The sequence below is a fragment of the Arachis hypogaea genome, chromosome 18, assembly GCF_003086295.3.
Source record: "Arachis hypogaea cultivar Tifrunner chromosome 18, arahy.Tifrunner.gnm2.J5K5, whole genome shotgun sequence".
Taxonomy (NCBI): domain Eukaryota; kingdom Viridiplantae; phylum Streptophyta; class Magnoliopsida; order Fabales; family Fabaceae; genus Arachis; species Arachis hypogaea.
In genome coordinates, this window is record NC_092053.1 from 123,116,260 (window position 1) to 123,136,316 (window position 20,057).

At 45.4% G+C, this 20,057-nt stretch overlaps 5 protein-coding genes across 5 annotated transcripts; all 5 read right to left on the reverse strand.

Moving 5' to 3' along the window:
* Window positions 1-1,089: 1,089 nt before the first annotated feature.
* On the reverse strand, window positions 1,090-2,877 carry LOC112770417 (uncharacterized). The gene is made up of 3 exons (XM_025814777.1): window positions 2,245-2,877; window positions 1,699-2,169; window positions 1,090-1,464 (listed from the first exon to the last, which is right to left on the reverse strand). Exons 1-3 carry the CDS (start codon window positions 2,875-2,877, stop codon window positions 1,090-1,092), a joined length of 1,479 nt encoding a protein of 492 aa, XP_025670562.1.
* Window positions 2,878-2,918: 41 nt separating this feature from the next.
* LOC140181456 (uncharacterized) lies at window positions 2,919-4,196 on the reverse strand. Its single transcript, XM_072225042.1, has 2 exons — window positions 3,556-4,196; window positions 2,919-3,306 (listed from the first exon to the last, which is right to left on the reverse strand). Exons 1-2 carry the CDS (start codon window positions 4,194-4,196, stop codon window positions 2,919-2,921), a joined length of 1,029 nt encoding a protein of 342 aa, XP_072081143.1.
* A 2,540-nt stretch (window positions 4,197-6,736) lies between these two features.
* Window positions 6,737-8,410, reverse strand: LOC112771932 (strigolactones hydrolase CXE15). The gene has a single exon (XM_025816793.3). It carries the CDS (start codon window positions 8,003-8,005, stop codon window positions 7,001-7,003), a length of 1,005 nt encoding a protein of 334 aa, XP_025672578.1. The 5' UTR covers window positions 8,006-8,410; the 3' UTR covers window positions 6,737-7,000.
* Window positions 8,411-14,011: 5,601 nt separating this feature from the next.
* Window positions 14,012-15,016, reverse strand: LOC114925803 (uncharacterized). The gene is made up of 2 exons (XM_029294941.1): window positions 14,660-15,016; window positions 14,012-14,425 (listed from the first exon to the last, which is right to left on the reverse strand). The coding sequence occupies exons 1-2, from the start codon at window positions 15,014-15,016 to the stop codon at window positions 14,012-14,014; spliced, it is 771 nt and encodes a 256-aa protein (XP_029150774.1).
* Window positions 15,017-16,172: 1,156 nt separating this feature from the next.
* Window positions 16,173-18,536, reverse strand: LOC140181457 (uncharacterized). Its single transcript, XM_072225043.1, has 2 exons — window positions 16,571-18,536; window positions 16,173-16,273 (listed from the first exon to the last, which is right to left on the reverse strand). The coding sequence occupies exons 1-2, from the start codon at window positions 18,534-18,536 to the stop codon at window positions 16,173-16,175; spliced, it is 2,067 nt and encodes a 688-aa protein (XP_072081144.1).
* Window positions 18,537-20,057: the final 1,521 nt, after the last annotated feature.

A 20,057-nucleotide genomic window follows, 5' to 3' on the forward strand; every position in this document is an offset into this window, starting at 1 on the left:
CCTCCGATGAGACCGTATCCCATTTAACCGAGCGGGAGATGACTCTAGAGAGCCAGCTGAATGCCGCACAAGGTCGGGTGGTGGCCTTGGAGAAAGAGCGTGACGAGGCCGTCTCATTGGCTAAGGCTGTTCAGGCCGAGGTTGAAGAGCTCAAGAAGAAACATAAGGCAACTAGAGAGCAGGGAAAGAACGCGATCTTCATGACTGAGGAGGCCTTTAAGGCCCAGGTGAAGATCGTGGCTCTCAACTTTGACACATCAGCGATTGAAGTTTTCAAGACGATTAAGGATGGCAAGATTGTTGACATGCCGAAGAAATGAGCTCTTGTGCCTTATGTTTTTATATGGATTTGTGGTTTTTGTTGTAGAACTTGTTTATATTGTTATACTTTAAAAGTCGCTTGATCGGCTTATTGTTACCGTCGTCTTTGCCTTTGGTAGTGTTTTACTTCGTCGTGTTACCATTTTGTTGGTGTGAGCTTAGCGCTTGTTTGTTTACCGTTGTGTTGGTAGTTCGGCGGAGTCAGGTCGTGGCCTTTTGTTATCGTTGTAGCCGTTCGTAATGGCTTTGGTTTAGGTGGCCCCCAGGGTGCTGTATTGTGGTTCCGTTTAATGCGTCGTGAAACTCGTTGTCGTGTGATGTGTAAGTAGGAAAAAGAATAATAGAAATAAAATTGGTAGAAATGACAAGTAAAGATTAATCGGTAATTAAGCAAGTCTGTTACCATGGCAGATACAAAGGTAAATGATTAAGCTCGTTAAATCGCCTGGCCGGCATGCTTGATCTAGGGGTAAAACCTTCTCAGGTTGCCTACATTCCAAGTTCTTGGGACCTCCCTTCCATCGAGCTTCTCCAATTTGTAGGCGCCCTTGCCAATCACTTCTTTGACCCTGTAGGGGCCTTCCCAGTTTTCCGCCAATTTGCCTTCTCCCTGGGCCGGTAGGCCGATGTCATTGCGCCGTAGGATGAGGTCGTTCTACTCAAATTCCCTCTTGAGCACCTTGGTGTTGTAGCGCAGGGCCATTCTTTGCTTTAGTGCTGCTTCTGACAGGTGGGCCCTCTCCCTGGTTTCGTCTACTAGGTCCTTCTCTATAGCTTCTTCCACCCCTTGAGAAGTAACCGTGGACTTGGCTCGCTGATCTCTACAGGTATCATTGCGTCTACCCCGTATGTCAGGCGGAAGGGGGTTTCTCCTGTAGCGGACTGCTCGGTTGTACGGTAGGACCAGAGGACAGAGGTGAGCTCATCAGCCCATGCTCCTTTCTTGTTGTCTAGCCGCTTCTTGAGGCCCAATAAGATGACCTTATTTGCGGACTCGACTTGTCCGTTTGTTTGGGGGTGCTCTACTGTGGAGAATTTCTGTTTGATGCCCAGGCTGGTGAGAAATTCTACAAACTTCTTATCGGTGAACTGTGTCCTGTTGTCTGAGATGACGACCTCCGGGACGCCGAACCGGGCTATCACCTGCCTCCACATGAATTTTCTACAATTGGATGAGGAGATAGTGGCCAATGGCTCGGCCTCTATCCACTTGGTGTAATAGTCGACGACGAATATGAGGTATTTGACTTGCCCTGGGCCAACCGAGAAAGGTCCCAAGAGGTCAACTCCCTACTGTGCGAAGGGTCGGGAGGCCGTCATCAGGCTCAGTTTGGTGGCCAGTGCTCTGTGAAAATTAGCGTTCTCTTGGCACTTCACGCATTTTTTCACGAACTCCTTGGAGTCTTTCATCATTGACGGCCAGTAGTATCCAGCTTGGATGAGCTTCCTTGCTAGGGCTTTTCCCCCGATGTGGTGACCACAGCACCCCTTGTGGACTTCTTTGAGCACGTAGTCCGTCTGGTCGGGGTGTAGGCACTTCAGCAGAGGTTGACTAAGTCCTTTTTTGAATAGTTGGCCCTGTATGACTGTGTATTTGGCAGCCTCCCTTCTTAACACTTTGGCTTCCTTCTCGCCTCCAGGGAGTTTGCCGTTTTGCAAGAAAGCGGTGATGGAGTTTATCCAGGAGGGGCTTATCTTGGTTAGGTGGAGGGCAACTGCTGGCTCTTTCGTGATGCCTTGGAAGAGGGAGAGGTTGCCGGTTCCAAGTTTTGTGCTCGCTAACTTGGATAGGAGGTCTGCCCGTGTGTTCCTCTCCCTTGGAACGTGTTGGACCGTGACCTCCTCAAACTATTTGCTCAGTTCTTTAACCCTCTCTAAGTACTTCTGTAATAGCGAATCCCTAGCTTGGTAGCTTCCATTCACTTGCGATGTGACGATCTGCGAGTCGCTGCATACTTCTAGCCTCGTAGCCTCGACTTCCCGAGCTAAAATCAAATCGCCTAGGAGGGCTTCGTACTCCGCTTGGTTGTTCGACACTCGGAACTCGAACTTGACCGATTGTTCGTAAATGACCCCGGTTGGGCTTTCTAAGATGATCCTGGCGCCCCCGGACGTCTGGTTGGAGGCTCCGTCAACATGGAGCTTCCACCGTGTGCCCGTGTCCTCGGTTGGGTCTCTGGTTATTTCCACCAGGAAGTCTGCCATTGCTTGCGCCTTGATTGCATGTCGAGGCTCATACCTTAAATCATATTGGGACAGCTCGATGGCCCAGATCATCATCCTTCCCGCTAGGTCGGGTTTTTGGAGCACTTGATGAATTCCCTGGTCTGTTCTTACGACCACTTGGTGACCTTGGAAGTATTGTCGTAGCCTGCGGGAAGAGGTCAGGAGCGCTAGTGCCAGTTTCTCCAACTTGCTGTACCTAAGTTCTGCTCCTTGCAGCGCTTTACTCACAAAGTAAATTGGTTGTTGGGCTTTCGCTTCTTCCCTCACCAAGACCGCCGCCAGTGCTTCCTCTGTTACAGCCAGGTACAGATAGAGCGGTTCTCCGACCATAGGTTTACTGAGCACAGGCGGTGTTGCAAGTATCTTTCCATTCAAATGCTATTCCCTTTCTCATTAGGTTGAAGAAAGGTAGGGCTTTTGCAGCCGACGCCCCGAGGAAACGGGATAGCGTGGTGAGTCTTCCCGCCAGTCTCTGGACGTCCTTGACGCAGCCCAAACTCTTCATTTGGAGTATTGCTTGGCATTTTCAGTATTGGCTTCCACCCCCTTTGGGTTATCATGAATCCTAGGAACTTCCCGACCTCCATGGCAAAGGCGCACTTGAGGGGGTTGAGCCTCATGCCGTGTCGTCGGAGAGCCGTGAATACACTTTCCAGATCACTCAGAAGGTCTTCGGGTCGGGTGGTCTTGGCAAGGATGTCGTCCACGTAGACTTTCACCGTTTTGCCAATGATGTCACCGAATATCTTGTTCATCAACCTTTGGTATGTGGTCCCTGCGTTCTTCAGGCCGAAGGGCATTACCTTGTAGCAATAAATTCCTCCTGGCGTTATGAATGCCATTTTTTCTTCGTCTGGCCGGTGCATCGGGATCTGATTGTAGCCGGAATAAACGTCCATAAAGCTTAGATACCGGTACCCCGCCGCCGCGTCGACGAGCGTGTCAATGTTGGGTAGGGGGTAGCAATCCTTGGGACATGCTTTGTTGAGATCAGAATAATCCACGCACATCCTCCATTTTCCACTATGCTTTCTTACTAAGACTACGTTCGACAACCAGGTCGAGTAGTCAAGTTCCCGGATGAATCCTGCTTCGAGGAGGCTGGCTGTCTGCTTGGCCACCTCTTCTGCTCTCTCCTGTGACATCTTTCTCCTCCTCTGGGCCACCGGTCTGGCTTCTAGCTTGACGGCCAAATGGTGTGACATGAGTTGGGGGTCTATCCCCGGCATGTCGGCCGGTGTCCAGGCAAATAGGTCACCATTGGCCCTGATCATTTCCATTAAAGGTTCTTTCAGCTCGTGAGGGAGGTTTCTGTTCACGAAGGTGAACTTCTCCTCCGTGTCACCCACTCTAAAATTCTCCAGACTCCCTTCTGGTTCGGGTCTCGGCTTGTCACTGACTCTGGCATCCAAGTCGGCGAGGAACACTCCTGATGCTTCTTTGGATTTCTTTCTCAAGGAGAGACTGGCGTTGTCGCAGGCGACTACCGTTTCCAGGTCTCCCCTTACAGACCCTACTGATCCTTCTTCAGTTATGAACTTCATTATCAGCATCCTTGTGCTGATGACCGCCCCTAGGTCGTTGATGGTCTTCCTCCCCAGGATGATGTTGTAGGCCGTGGAGTCTCGTAGGATCACGAATTCTGCCATTACCGTTCTTCTCCCTTGCCCTTGTCCCACGAAGGTCGGCAGGGAGATTATCCCGTTCGGTTTGATGAAGTGGTCCTCGTGCGCTGCCGGGGAGAAGCCGCGGAGGCTTCCCCTCTGCGCTTGGTCTCGCGGCCTGTTCCTCCTGGGCCCAGTACAACGTCCATTCAGGCGATCTTAGTTCCCACAGACGGCGCCAATGTTCGGTAGGTCGGGTACCGGACGGTTCGGGTTGGTATCCTGGTTGAAGAGGGGGAGATCTCGCCTGGTCGTACGTCACCGGGTTAGGGTAGGCGACGTCCCGAGCACTTCGCGTGAGGAGGGGGTGTCACCTGCAAAGACACTCCGACGCTCTAGTCAGTGATATGTGCAGGCGAAAAAGGGTAAGTGGCATGTAACGTATCTTGGGGGAAGGGTAGGACCTTCCCTATATATACCGTGTCAGAGGTAGGCCCTGCAAGGACAGGCCCACCTTCTTCGACGACAGGCCCACCTTCTTCGACGCTCCCTCCGCACAGCTGTAGCAGAGCTGTAAGAAACGCGTGTCCGGATCGGCGTCTGGATGCCTTGCACCCGACCGTTCGGGTCGGGTGGTTAGTGGGTCGGGCTGGCCCATATTCTATTTGGGCCGGGCCGTAACAATTTGGATCAAAGACATTCTAGATATATGTAGAACTTGTGTTTAGCAAGACAATTGGAATAAACTATGTGGGAATAGATGTAACAAATTAGGTAAATGTTAATTTTGTTTTAAGCAGTAGTATTATCTATTATGGTAATGGTAGCACACAAGATGAAGGCACTAACCTTTTGTGAGAATGAATTTTTGAGAGTGAAATGAGATTATAATTGTGTTGGAGAATGTGTTACCGAAAGTGGTCAATGTGTTGATTTTATTATTAACTATGTTTGCTTAGGATTGATATTTTTTAAGCTTTAATCCTACATATGGATTGGTTTCTGTATGCGTATATTTAGTCCTACGTGTGGTTTAGCAAGATTTTTTTTTCATTTTCTAAAGAAAATAATAATAATTATTTTTTATCCAATTTGATTTGTTTTTTTATGTAATTTGTCTGGGTTTAAGACCGAATTCTTAATCTAAATGCACATGGAAAAAAAAAAAAACTTAACTTTGTTTATAATTGTATACATCTAAATTAAGTGTCATGGTTCAAAACTTTAAAGTTTTGTTAAATATAACCACTAATATTTATAAAAATTATGATTTTTTTATGAAAGTTCTAAATCTTTTTTGGATTATATAAATGTAGGAAAGGATAATTTGAATTCAAATAATAATATTTGTTAAATTATATTATTTTTTAATAAGAATTTATTAGTTTAGTATGATTTTCTATTTGAAATTAGAAGTAATAAAAAAATTGTTTTAGTGAATTAATAACCTTATATTTGTTATTATCTAAAAGAATATAGTGTTTAATTATAAAATATTTATAAATATTATTATTCATATTTATGTCCAAAACAAAAATATGTCTTATTAATATTTCAAAACAAAATATAACTAAATTATATTATTACTTAAGTATAATAAGTTAGATGTAACTTTAAAATAAACTCGATTAGAGCACATTTTTTTAATCTTTAAAAAAAGAAATTAATTACTTAATCTGTATATTTTTACATATAAAATTTTGAGTCATAGATTTACTGTATAAACACATGGGCAATTTGGTATTGCAATTTCATAAGTTACTAATAAATATGAATTGAAAATTATTATATCACCTGATGAGTCAAACAATTTTACTGAAACAAAATATTTAAAAGTTAAAATAAATAATAGTTACACAATTGATACTACTTTGTGTACCCATTTATTGCAACCAACAAATATTGTTGCTTGGTCTTTTTCCTTCTTTCTTTTAGAGTTTTTAACAATGATAGACAAAAGTTATGACATAGTTTAGTAGTTGGTAGATATCGTAAATTTTTTATTGATATTGTGAATTTAAAAGAATATTTCATTTTATTATAATTAATTTTATTAGTATATTTATATTATGTGTATAAGTAATAATAATTTCACATTCGAGTACCACTTGTTTTTTTCATTTTTTCTAAGGCATCAAAAGCCCAACAATTGGAGTTTAAATTAACCATCCTAATTTTATTTTCTCCCGTTCATAATTGCGACTAGCTTTGTACCTGCATTGAAAATAAAATAAAATAAAATATATTCTTTTAGCACTCCACTCATGCTAATAATAGAATTTCATCACAAATATGTATAGAGTGACACAATTTCGACCTCTCCCAAAGTGGATTAAAATTTACAAGATTAGTGGATTAATATTCACTTCATTTTTTATTTATATATCAATATGTGGATAGTATATCAATTACTATGCATAGCAAATTAATATTTTGATCTTTTATGGTAATTAGATGTATAAAATTCAGATTTTAGTGAAAAAATATATATTCTATTATGTTATTTAAGAAAAAATTAAATATATATATATAACAAACAAATATTTTCATAATAGATACACACGAAAATAAAATACCAAACAAAATAATAAAAAGAGATGATACTATTAACAGACATGTGACTCTCATTCGATCACTACTTTATATAGAGTACAGTGATTCAAAAATTATTACTAAGAGACATGTCCGAGAGGCTCCACATACAAAAAGCCTGCTACTAACTAGAATTTTATTTATTTTCACTAAATAATAATATAGTAGCTAATAAAAGCATGATTAATTAACTTATTTTTTGGTTGCAGAACTAATTCGTCCTGGATTGGAGTTTCATTTAAGGGTATAGCGCCTTATTAGTGCTTCTCAATGAACTCTTTGACCCTTGCAATAAGAGCTTCAGTTTCAGCAGCAGTATTTGGATCCATATCCACCGCAATTTTGTTAAGATAAAAACTGTGTGTCATTCCTTTGCTAACAAAGAGCTCCACATCATGATTTGCCTTCTTCATTGCTTCATAGTATTCCATCTCTGTATCCCATATCAAATCCATCTCCGCAAGGCACACTAAAAACGGCGGCAGTTTCAGCCCGCTAAGCGGCGGCGCCGCTTCCCCCATCGGGCAAGTTATTGGGTGATCCTTAGTACTCCCCACCGGCAAAGCTAACGCCAGGAAATTGTCCAACATGTCTAGAGTCAAGAAAGGTGATTGCGGTTTTTCAAGCTCTGATTTGCTTCTGGTTGATCGAAGAAATCCTGGGTGAACCGGGATAGCTCCGGCCAACCGGAGCGGTTTGAGACTTGCCTTACCTGCCAAGGCAGCAACTTCATGCACAACGTTCCCGCCGGAGCTGTCTCCTATGAGAAATACACGGCTGAAATCCGCGTGTTTCTCAAGCCACAACTCCTTTGACTCTCCTTTGGCTACAGATTGTAGCCAGAGTAGAGTCGAAAAGCCGTCTTCAATGGCTGCCGGAAGGCGGTGTTCGGGTGCACGACGAAGGAAAGGAGACACACAAATGAACCGAGCGGCTCGAGCGAACCGGGTGTACATGTTATAGTACATAAACCAGTCCGGTTCGCTAATGCAGAACCCGCCACCCTGGAAATGGACAACTACCGGCAGCTTTTCCTTGTCAGCAGATGTAATCTCGGGAAGGTAAAGTCGGACGGAGCGGTTGCTTTCCGCGACGGTTATGTCGCGGGTGGCAACTCCGTCAATGAATTCTTCATGGGGTGGTACTGGCTCGGCCATGAACTTCGCTTCCGGTGGACCGGTCCACGTACGGTCTACTGAACCGTCGTCGTAAATTCTGAGCCAACCGGAGACATTCTCCACAAGTTTTTTCTCTTGCACCATTGATCAATGAAGAAATGATTGATATTGGGATAATGAATGAGAATTGAGAGAAGAAGAGTGTGTGGTTATGCTTATCTAATGTGATATGTGAAGCTTGGTTAGTGTTACACTCTTTTATAAAAGGCAAGTGTGGTGCTTCTGTAGCTTCGTTATTAGCTTTTGGTTTAATGGTCAATGAGAAAAGGGAAAGGGAAGCTTCAAGAGAAATTACTGTGTGGAAATGAAAGCAAGAAATAGTTAGCGAGACAAGAATTAAAGAATAGATGGAATTAAAGGAGTAATCCAAGTTGAGTAGTTAGTTTATTAATTTGTTGAAGTGTTAAAAATTTGAATTTTATTTATATATGTAATAACAGAAATATTTGATAATAAAAAAATTAACTAAAAATAATTAAAATTTATTAATAAATATTAAATAAGATAAGTTTTAATTTTTTTAATATTATTAATATAATAATTTATTGGTCAATATTCTGATTTATAATAGATTAATTTTTAGTCTTTTTTATTAGAGACTACATATAAAAAAATTGTAACTAACACACATAGTTGAGATGTATAGATAAACAATTGAGTTCATACTTACTAGATTAGTGATTTAGTTTTTCTGTTTTTGGCGTTTTATTTGAATTTAGGATATTTCTTTGAAAGCTCATTGTCTCTCACTATGTAATTCATTCAGGTACAGATAAAGTCAAAATTGAATTTTTAAGTTTTTTTATATTACAATTTTAAACAAGTTCACTGGTTAATAATAGCTTTCATTAGATCAAACCATTTACCAAAAAACCATTTAATTTACCATTCAAATTATATTGTATCTGTATTTTTATATTTTTAGTTTACTCTTCTAATTTATATAAAATATTGATTTTAACCCTATACTTGTGTTAGTTATTTTATTTGATATTCAAATAAAGTACTTATTCTAATGAAGATATAAAAATATTTTTTATAAAAGTTTTTAAAAGTGTGACTTATTTGTATTGAAGTTTTTGAATTCTTTTTTATATAAATTTTTTTTCAAATATTGATATCTAAATTTATAGTTATTCTTTGCTGAGAATGAAGTAGGTGAGATTAAGTTAGAATTGTAAAAGAAAAATTTCATTTGAGAGAATACCAAACTACTATAGAGAAGAAAAGAAAAAAAAAATATTTTTGCACATACACAAAGTTATTTCTATAAATTAGTTGTTACAAATTTGTTAACAGTTACATCAAACTAAAATTTAGATAATATGTTCCAAACACTTGATTCTTTGTTTTTAGAGTTTGGATCTTCAATATAAGGTTTATAGTTGGAAGTGTTGGCCAATAATTCTGTTTTTGTGATATTTTCATATTTTTTGTTTTTGTTTTGTAAATTTTGATATTTGAATTGTTTGGTTTATTATATGCAGTAAATTTGTAACGGTTTTGTACCCAATTTTAATCATAATAAAACTAATTTTTTTATTTCGGTGACTCACCATTTTTTAAAAGATTTTTTACGTTAAAATTTTTTATGTGTTTTTGTCTTTATTTTTAATTTGTGTGTGTATTTTTTAACTATGATTGATGTGTTTGTACTACTGTCATTTATTTAAGAATGAATATTATTACTCTTTTAATTTTTATAAATAGAAAATTATATATTTTATTTTTATCAATTATTTAATCATATTTTAAATAAAAATAAACTTTTATAATATATCAAAATTAATTTTTATAATTTACTATTTAATAATTAAAATAAAGCATCTTTACATCAAAATAATTACGAAGAATCTTCGTCGTAATATATATCCACTTTCAAACAAAGATGGACGAAGAAATGGTTGTGAATTAAATCATCATGTTGAAACTTGAAAATAGTGGAGATCCCACTAATATAACTTATTTGCAATTTCTACGAAAGGCTAACCAATTACGTGGCTGAAAACAGTAAAAACAAGTCTAAAATAATAATGGAGACCCCACGAACATAACTTATTTTGTTTTTTGGACGTTGAACATAACTTATTTTCAATACGAAAGCCTTACCAATCAATAAATACTTTACCTTCTATTTGTACGAAAGGCCTACCAGTCAATAAATAATTAAATACATTTTTCTCTTTTTAAGTTTAAGATAAGGTTTGATATATATTTACAGGTGATTTTATTTTTCACGAGAAGTTTTTTTAATCTTTTCATTTAATAATATCTTATGCTAATATATATTTTACATTTCACTGAAAAAGATAGCTTCTAAAGAAAAATAAATAAAAAATAATGTAAAAAATAAGGATTTAAAAAAATACACAACAATATATATTAGTTCAATTTAAAATATCTATGTTTAATTCTGTTCGGTAAGTCGGTTTCTGGTCGGTTCGGGTGAAGATCCTGGGAGATGGTAGGGGCTCGTCAGGTCGTGGACTGTCGGCCAGAGTTGCGCGAGGTCCCGAGTACTTCGTGTGGGAAAAAAGGGGGTGCCACCTGCAAAGACACTCCGACGCTCTTGTCAGTAAATGTGCAGGCGGAAAGGGTGATGTGATATGTGACGTACCTCGGGGGAAGAGCCAATCTTCCCCTTATATATTGTCAGGGGTGGGCCCTGTAAAGGCAGGCCCACTACTCTCGAGGTGTTCCCTTCACAGCTGTGGGTGAGCTGTTACGGACGCGTGTCTGGGTCGGCGATGGGGCGCCCTATCCCTGACCGCCCGGGTCGGGTGGAGCTCGGGTCGGCCCAAGCCAACAGAGGGTTTGGGCTGGGCCGTAACAGTGCCCCCACGCGCCAGTGGTAGCCGTGAGGACTATTGGTGGCGCGTTCTCTCTTTCTTCTTAGGTCATCGCCAGATCGGCCGCCCGTAGGGGGGACGTGCCCCCTGCGCGCGTGTCTTTTGGTTACTGAGGTAACCGTTCAGCGCTTCGTTCTCCGTGCTGAGCATTGAATGCTCATAATGGGTTGGGAATCCCCGTACGCAAAGACTATTTTGCCCCCAGTCTTTCGCGCTCTCTGGGGATAGTTTTAAATGGTTTGTTTTCGCTTTATCCCTCTTTTTTACATTCCTGCTTCTTCTATCTTCTTGCTATCTTCCTCCCTCTTTCAAAGATCTCAGAGCATTGGTGTGTTATCCTCACGCATCTTCCCTTCGTCTTTCTTAGTTCCTTGCAACAAATTCAGGTAATCCTTGGGCTTCTCTCTTTTTGCCTTGTTGTTGAATGTCTATTGCTTGCATTTGCTTTTGTGTTTCCTGTTGTCTCGTTTGGTTTTTGTTACTAGATGACTTTCTAGTGCTTGGGTAAATGGGTTAAGGGAGGGGTACCATTCCAGGGCAGGCTTTTAGGTAGCTTGCTTGATAAGTGTAGTTTTTCCATGCTTAATTTTAACTGTTCAGTAGGATGAACATAGTTTCTGGGTGTTTTCCGGGCTCCCGATCTCATAGTCTAACGGAGTGGTACCCCGCTGTAGGTATGCCTCGTGTTGTCGCTCGGACTTCTACCTCCGCCGCCAATTACGACCCTTACGCTTGGGTGACCTCGGACATAAAGGACTCGCCTAACCAGATGGATCTGGGAGAACTGACGGAATTCCGGCAAGCCGGGTACTTATGTGGGGGGACGGACGAGGAGACCAACTACGAGACCTTCGTTCCTGCCCCCGACGAGCGGCTGTACGAGATCAACCTCCGTTCTCCCCGGGTTGCCGACTGGGTCTGGTTTTACAAGGCCATGTTTACCCAGGTCGGCGTTCGCCTACCTTTTTCCGATTTTTAGATGTCTCTCCTCGGTCGGATATCCGTGTCGCCGTCGCAGTTCCATCCGAACAATTGGGCTTCTATCCGCTGTTTCGAGATGGTCTGTGAATATCTCGAGCTGCCGGCGTCAGTGGATGTCTTCCTCTTTTTCTTCAACCTCACCAACCCCTCCAAACAGGGGAAGGCGAGAAAAGGGTTCCTTTCTTTCCGGTCCGCCCAAGGTCGGAGGATATTTGGTCTGTTCGAGGACTCTTACCATGGGTTCAAGTACAAATTCTTCAAAGTTCGCCCTGCTAAAGGTCGCCATCCCTTTTGGTTATCGTTAGAGGGGGAGCGCCTCATCCCAACATATTGGAGTTTTGGGGCGGGGTCTAATTCGTTTATTAAGGTGACGTACAAAGGGATGTCCCCTATAGATAAGAAAATAGCTGATGTGTTGTTTGCCCTCTTTGGGAAGAACCCCGTGAACCCCCATCTTCTCATGGGTGAACGGGAGGCCGCCAGGAGCTATATCCGTGAGTCGTTTTGTTTCGTGTTCGTACTGTTTATTATTGCTTATTTTTCTTGATCTGACGACTGATGCGTTTATCCGTTTGCTGCAGTGAAGATGCCTGCCTCAGTGACAGGGCTCGAAAATTTGATGAAGACCTTCTTCGAGGAAAGCGACGAGGAGAAGGCTGAAGAGAAAGACGCCGGGAAGTCGGAGGGGCCTTCCGGGGAGAAGGAGGGTCAGTCTGTGCCCTCTCCCCAGGATACCGACATGTCGGGCAAGAACCCAGAAGGGGCGCAGGCTTCTCCCCTTCTCGAGGTCGTCGTTGGCGGGCACTCATCCTCTACCCATCAGGAAGATGACGATGTGGAACTCATCCACACCTCTAAGAGGCGGAGGGCGTCTGCGAGCCCGGAGGGGACTCTCACTATCATGGAGAGAAATTTCGATGCTACAACCTTTATCGACTCACAGCTGATCCCTAGGACAGAGGAGCATTTTCATGGAACCGACCTGGCTGGACAGGCGAGATGGATGTACCGGACTTTGCTCCGGGGGGCCGTGATAGCTCGAAAGGCTGAGTTCAAGTTGTCGGGAATGCAGGCCCTCCGGAGGAAGCTCGAATCCTCTGCCAAGGCAAACAATGATTTCAAGGTGCAAGTTGAGCTGCTCCAGAGCCAGTTGTCCGAGATGGGGGAGAAGCTCAAGGCATCCGAGGAAAAAACGATGTCTGCCGAGGAGAAATTGAAGGCTTCCGACGAGACGGTGACCCGTTTAGCTGAGCGGGAGATGACCTTAGAGAGCCAGCTGAACGCCGCTCAGGGTCGGGTGGCAGTCTTGGAGAAGGAGCGTGACCAAGCCGTGTCGTCGGCTAAAGCCGCTAAAGTCGAGGTCGAGGAGCTCAGGAAGAAACTGAAAGCGACCAAAGAGCAAGGGAAGAACGCGATCTCTATGACTGAGGACGCCCTGAAGGCTCAGGTGAAGATCGTGGCTCCCGACTTTGACACGTCGGCCATTGGGGTCTTCAAGATGATCCAAGATGGCAAGATTGTTGACATGCCTAGGAAATGATTTCTTTTAACTTTGGCCTGGTGTGGGTTTGTTGAACTTTTTGTTGTGACTTTGTGGCTGACTTTGTGACTCTATGGTTAACTAGTCGCTTGGTCGACTTGTCGTTATTATCGTTTATTTTGCTTGTCGTTTTATTTTTGTTACCGTTTTTTCGAGGCGGGCTTATTGCTTGTGCCCGTTTTGCCGTCTGCGCTGGTAATTCGATTGGAACCGCTGCAGTTTTATTTATGAAGCCGTTTGATATGGCCGTGGTTCCGTTGGCCTCCCGGGGTGATCAGTCCCGGGTTGCCGTTTACGATTGCGACCTCGTGAGGTGCGCGTTGAGAGAAAATAAATGGAAGAGTTTGGACAAGTAAGAATTAGTCGTTATCTAGACAATGTTTATGAACACAAAAGGCATTTGATAAAAGCGAATAACTGGGAATTAACATTTGATTAAAGCAAAACTCTACCTAACTCATCAGGTCGGTTGGTCGGTGAGCCGAAGCTATGAATAAAACCTCCTCAGGTTAACCGCGTTCCAGGTTCTCGGGATATCCCTGCCGTCGAGCCTTTCCAGCCTGTAGGCAACTTTACCGAGCACCTCTTTGATCCTGTAGGGGCCTTCCCAGTTCGCTGCCAGTTTTCCTTCCCCTGGGGTCGGTAGACCGACGTCGTTGCGTCGTAGGACAAGGTCTCTTTCCTCAAAATCCCTTCTGAGGACTTTGTTTCAATGCCGTCTCAGACAAGTGGGCCATTTCCCTGGTCTCTTCCACCAGGTCCTTTTCTACCGCTTCGTCTACACCTGCGAGCAGTAGCCGCGGACTCGGCTCGCCGATTTCGACGGGTATCACCGCGTCGACCCCGTACGTTAGGCGAAAAGGGGTTTCCCCCGTAGCGCTTTGTTCGGTAGGACCAGAGGACCGAAGCCAGCTCGTCGGCCCATGCGCCTTTCTTGTTGTCTAAGCGCTTCTTGAGACCAAGCAGGATGACTTTGTTTGCGGACTCCACTTGTTCGTTTGTCTGGGGGTGTTCCACTGAGGAGAATTTCTGTTTTATTCCTAGGCCAGTGAGGAACTCCGTGAACTTTTTGTCCGTGAATTGCGTCCCGTTGTCCGAGATGATGACCTCCGGGATACCGAAACGGGTTATTACCTGTCTCCACATGAACTTCCTACAATTTGAGGAAGATATGCTGGCCAGTGGTTCAGCCTCTATCCATTTGGTGTAGTAGTCGATGGCCACTATGAGGTATTTGACTTGTCCTGGGCCAACCGGGAAAGGTCCTAAAAGGTCAACTCCCCATTGGGTGAAAGGTCGTGTAGATGTCAGTAGGTTCAGCTCAGAGGCTGGGGCTTTGTGGAAGTTGGCGTTTTGTTGACACTTTACGCATTTTCTAACAAATTCCCTGGAGTCTTTCATCATCGATGGCCAGTAATATCCAGCTCGGATGAGCTTCCTCGCTAGGGTTTTGCCCCCGATGTGGTGGCCGCAACATCCCTCGTGGACTTCTCTAAGTACATAGTCCGTTTGGTCGGGATGTAGGCACTTCAACAGGGGTTGACTGAGCCCCTTTCTGAACAGTTGCCATTGTATGATCGTGTATCTGGCTGCCTCCCTTCTCAACGCTTTGGCCGCCTTTTCATCGTCAGGTAACTTGCCAAGTTCCAGGAAGTTCATGATGGGGTCCATCCAGGAAGGGCTTGACTCCGTCAAATGGAGGGCGACAGTTGGTTCCTTCACCATGCCCTGGATGAGAGACCGGTTACCTGCTCCCGGCTTCGTGCTTGCAAGTTTGGACAGGAGGTCTGCCCGTGTGTTCCTTTCTCTCGGAACATGTTGGACCGTGATCTCTTGGAATTCTCTTGCCAATTCTTTTACCTTTTCCAAATATTTTTGTAGAAGGGGGTCCCTGGCTTGATAGCTCCCGTTTACCTGCGAGGTGACGACTTGAGAGTCACTGCATACCTCCAGCCTTGTTGCCCCGACTTCTCGAGCTAACGTCAGTCCCCCCAAGAGAGCTTCGTATTCTGCTTGATTGTTCGACACGGGGAAACTCGAACTTGGTTGATTGCTCGTAAATGACTCCCGTCGGGCTTTCCAAAATGACCTCGGCTCCCCCGGACGTTTGGTTGGTGGCCCCGTCTACGTGGAGCCTCCACCGTGTGCCCGTTTCTTTGGGAGGATCGCCCGTCACCTCTACTAAGAAATCTACCATTGCCTGTGCCTTGATTGCGTGACGGGGCTCATAGTGCAAGTCATATTGGGACAGCTCAATGGCCCAGGTCATCATCCTTCCAGCCAAATCAGGTTTTTGGAGTACTTGACGGATCGCTTGATCCGTTCTGACGACTACACGGTGACCCTGGAAGTATTGCCTCAACCTTCGAGAGGAGGTTAGGAGGGTGAGCGCCAGTTTTTCCAGTTTGCTGTACCTCAGCTCTGCTCCTTGTAGGGCCCTGCTTACGAAGTAAATCGGTTGTTGGGCTTTCCCTTCTTCTCTTACGAGCACTGCTGCAAGTGCTTCCTCTGTTACCGCTAGGTAGAAGTAGAGTGGCTCTCCGACTTTGGGCTTCCCGAGCACCGGAGGTGTTGCTAGGATTTCCTTGAAGTGGTTGAATGCTTCCTTGCAGGCTGAGGTCCATTCAAATGCTATCCCTTTTTTCATTAGATTGAAGAAGGGCAGGGCTTTCGCTGCCGATGCGCCGAGGAAACGGGATAACGCCGTCAGCCTTCCTGCCAGCCGTTGGACGTCTTTGATGCAACCCGGGCTCTTCATCTGGAGAATCGCTTGGTATTTCTCAAGGTTGGCCTCTACTCCTCTTTGGGTGATCATGAACCCCAGGAACTTCCCAGCTTCCATGGCAAAGGCGCACTTGAGCGGGTTGAGCCTCATGCCGTGCTATCGGAGGGAGGCGAACACATCCCCTAGGTCTCTTAGGAGGTCGTCGGGTTGTGCGGTTTTTGCGAGGATGTCGTCCACGTAGACTTCTACTGTCTTGCCTATGAGCTCATTGAATATCTTGTTCATTAGTCTTTGGTACGTGGCGCCAGCGTTTTTTAGATCGAACGGCATCACCTTGTAACAATAGATCCCTCCTGGCGTTATGAACGCCGTTTTGTCCTCGTCGGGTCGGTGCATCGGTATCTGATTGTACCCAGAGTAGGCGTCCATGAAGCTCAGGTATTGGTACCCCGCTGCTGCGTCGACGAGTGCATCAATGTTGGGCAGGGGGTAGCAATCCTTAGGGCATGCCTTGTTGAGGTCGGAGTAGTCCACGCACATTCTCCACCTCCCACTGTGTTTTTTCACCAGAACCACGTTTGACAGCCAAGTCGAATAGTCCAGCTCTCGGATGAACCCTGCTTCAAGGAGGTTGGCCGTCTGCCTGGCCACCTCTTCTGCCCTTTCTTGTGACATCTTTCTCCTCCTCTGAGCCACTGGCTTGGCCTCCGGCTTGACGGCCAGATGGTGTGACATGAGCTGGGGATCTATCCCTGGCATATCGGCTGGTGTCCAGGTGAAGAGGTCGGCGTTGGCTCTGATCATCTTCATCAAAGGTTCTTTTAATTCATGGGGGAGGTTTCTGTTTATGAACGTGAACTTCTCGTCCTCGTCGCCAACCCTAAATTTTTCCAAGTCCCCTTCTGGCTCAGGTCTGGGCTTGTCGTCTATCCTGGCATCCAGGTCGGCGAGAAAAACCCCAGATGCTTCTTTGGATTTTTTCCTAAGAGAGAGACTGGCGTGGTCGCAAGCGACTGCCGTTTCCAAGTCTCCTTTGATGGACCCTACGGATCCGTCATCGGTAACAAACTTTATTACGAGCAGTTTCGTGCTAATCGCTGCCCCGAGGTCATTGATGGTTTTTCTCCCCAGGATGATATTATAAGCAGTGGAATCTCGTAAGACAACAAAATCTGCCATTACCGTTCTTCGCCTCTGTCCTTGTCCAAGGGAGGTCGGTAGTGAGATGATCCCATCTGGCTTGATGAAGTGATCACCCAACCCTACCACACCGTGCTGGTGGGTCGCCAGGTCGGCATCACGTAGTCCCAAAGCATCGAAGACGTTGCGAAACATGATGTTCGAGTCCGCCCCCGTGTCCACTAGGATCCGTTTGACGAGTCCGGTTCCGACTCTGGCCGTGATAACCATAGGGGGACTTTCCGGTACCTCATCGAACCATTGATCCTCGGGGCCAAAAGAGATGGATGGGTGTCCCCGGGAGCTCCTAGCAGATGAGGAGGAGACCGCCAGGACCTTGGCGTCTTTCTTCTGCGCCGATTTCGACCTCGGGGCGGAATTCCTTGCAGTTACTACATTTACTACCGTGAGACCGTGGTCGTCTCCCTCTGGTTCTTGACGTCGTCTTGTCGCCCTGGTCCTGTCCTCACCCTCGAGATCCCGATTCTGTCTCCTCGGTTCCCTTATGAGGTGGGAGAAGTCGGCAAACTTCCCGTCCCTGATTGCTTGTTCCAGGGCATCCTTTAGGTCGAAGCAGTCTTGGGTCTTGTGCCCGTACCCCTTGTGATATTCGCAGTAGAGGCTTTTGTTTCCCCCCGTCCTGTCCTTCAGAGGACGGGGCCTCGATAGTATCTCTTTCTCGGCTATCTGTTGGTTGACCTCCGTGATTGATGCCGCGAGGGGGGTGTAGTTGGTGAACTTCCCGACTCGGGGAAACGGCTTTGTCGTCTTGCTCGAGCCGCTGTCCCTGGTGTGTTCCTTTTGTCTTTCTCCACCATCGTGGTGCCTGGTTTGGTTGTAGGGGGGTTTCCGTTTATTGGCAGCCACGACCCGGCTGACCTCCTCGTCGTTGATATACTCCTTAGCCACGCACTGGATCTCCTGCATTGTCCAGACTGGCTTTGTGGTAAGGTGCTTCCTGAAGTCCTCATTCAAGAGCCCATTCGTCAAGCATAAACTCGCCACCGAGTCCGTCAAACCGTCAATTTCCAGGCACTCGTCGTTGAAACGATCCAAGTATTTCCTGGTCGGCTTCCCGGCTCTTTGGGTCACCCCTAGCAAATTGATCGGGTGCTTGGCTTTCGCGATCCTAGTTGTGAACTGAGCCAGGAATGCATGGCTGATGTCGGAGAATTGAGTCACCGAGCCCTGCGGGAGGTTATTGAACCACCGTATTGTAGGTCCCGCCAGGGTGACCGGGAAGGCGCGACACCTTACCTCGTCTCCTACTCCTTCTAAGTTCATCCTGGCCTCGAAGGCCGTTAGATGCTCCAGGGGATCCTGCGTTCCATCATACCTCATGTCCGTTGGCTTGTCAAAATGTTTTGGTAGCCGGACCTCGAGTATGGAGCGGTGGAATGGGGTGGCCCCTATTATCACGGGTCCCCGGGTATTCGTTCTCCCATCGTCGTTCTCCCGACGAGTGTCTTCGTCCCCCCGGTTCGTCGTACGTCGCCTTTCACGTCTGGCGTAAATGATAGGGTCGTGACGTCTTCTCGCGCACCCTCTCTCTCCGGTGCTTTCTGACTCGACCTGGGGGCTGGGCGTGCGTCGGGAACGGCTCCTGGAGCGAGATCGGGAGTGACTCTGTTCTGGGGTGCGCTGGTCGCGTTCTCGGTCCGCTAACCGGCGCTCTAAGTCTTGCATTCTATGACGTAGCTCTTGCATTGTTCTGGCGTGGTTGTCTCCGGTCCCCCAAAGGGGCGTCTCTCATGTGATTGGGTTGCGTCCCTCGGGGGTGATCTTGGATGTTGTCAGGTTTCCGTCCTGGCGGCGTCGCCTCCGGGTACGGCCTTGCGGCCTGCCTCCGTTTCGACTAGCACAAAGTCCATGGACGAGTCCCCACAGACGGCGCCAATGTTCGGTAAGTCGGTTTCCGGTCGGTTCGGGTGAAGATCCTGGGAGATGGTAGGGGCTCGTCAGGTCGGGGACTGCCGGCCAGAGTTGCGCGAGGTCCCGAGTACTTCGTGTGGGAAAAAAGGGGGGTGCCACCTGCAAAGACACTCCGACGCTCTTGTCAGTAAATGTGCAGGCGGAAAGGGTGATGTGATATGTGACGTACCTCGGGGGAAGAGTCAATCTTCCCCTTATATATTATCAGGGGTGGGCCCTGTAAAGGCAGGCCCACTACTCTCGAGGTGTTCCCTTCACAGCTGTGGGTGAGTTGTTACGGACGCGTGTCCGGGTCGGCGATGGGGCGCCCTATCCTTGACCGCCCGGGTCGGGTAGAGCTCGGGTCGGCCCAAGCCAGCAGAGGGTTTGGGCCGGGCCGTAACAAATTCTCAAAAAATATGAAAATTGGGACTAATAAAATAAGTGTATAAATAGATATTATTATATTTTGACGTTTATTCAACTTTATATATTTTACTAATTTTCTCAGATAATATTCAGATTAAATACTATTTCGAGAGTTACCTGAAACTAGATTATATTTTGGGCCTAGACATAAGGTTTAGACTCCTTCCAAAATAGCATCCGACTTGTATTGGTACTAAAGTGTGGCTGTCCAAGTTTCTCGTGAGTAGGTGGGGGGTAATACGTGTAAGGAATTCATGCTTAAGTTAACAAAAATTTTAGATAAGTTTTTAGTAGATTGGGACTTGAATATACCTGAGTATGTCAGTATATTTATAGTAGAAAAGATAACCGTCTTTTAGAGTAGTCCCACCTTAAATGGTGAATAACCGTTTCTTTTTTTTTTTTTAAAGTTGTTGAAATCTTTCTTCTAGATAAATGGGAGATATCTTAGGATTTTGTTACTTTTTTAGATAAGTAGAATTGCAAGTAGAACTGCTCTTTCGTGCCCGACCTCATAGAAGT

Bases quoted from the DNA above. Each gene is read 5' to 3' on its own strand.
- LOC112770417 (XM_025814777.1), bottom strand. From the start codon at position 2,877: ATGGTCGGAGAACCGCTCTATCTGTACCTGGCTGTAACAGAGGAAGCA. The intron at 2,170-2,244 runs GTGAATGGAAGC...CTGAGCAAATAG, and splicing joins CGCAGATCGTCACATCGCAA to TTTGAGGAGGTCACGGTCCA. The intron at 1,465-1,698 runs GTGAAGTGCCAA...ATGTGGAGGCAG, and splicing joins AGGAGTTCGTGAAAAAATGC to GTGATAGCCCGGTTCGGCGT.
- LOC140181456 (XM_072225042.1), bottom strand. From the start codon at position 4,196: ATGGCAGAATTCGTGATCCTACGAGACTCCACGGCCTACAACATCATC. The intron at 3,307-3,555 runs GTGCGTGGATTA...CACATACCAAAG, and splicing joins CATAGTGGAAAATGGAGGAT to GTTGATGAACAAGATATTCG.
- LOC112771932 (XM_025816793.3), bottom strand. From the start codon at position 8,005: ATGGTGCAAGAGAAAAAACTTGTGGAGAATGTCTCCGGTTGGCTCAGA.
- LOC114925803 (XM_029294941.1), bottom strand. From the start codon at position 15,016: ATGGTGAAGGAACCAACTGTCGCCCTCCATTTGACGGAGTCAAGCCCT. The intron at 14,426-14,659 runs GTAAAGTGTCAA...ATGTGGAGACAG, and splicing joins GGGAATTTGTTAGAAAATGC to GTAATAACCCGTTTCGGTAT.
- LOC140181457 (XM_072225043.1), bottom strand. From the start codon at position 18,536: ATGAGGTATGATGGAACGCAGGATCCCCTGGAGCATCTAACGGCCTTC. The intron at 16,274-16,570 runs GTGGGAGGTGGA...ATGAGCTCATAG, and splicing joins GGTTCTGGTGAAAAAACACA to GCAAGACAGTAGAAGTCTAC.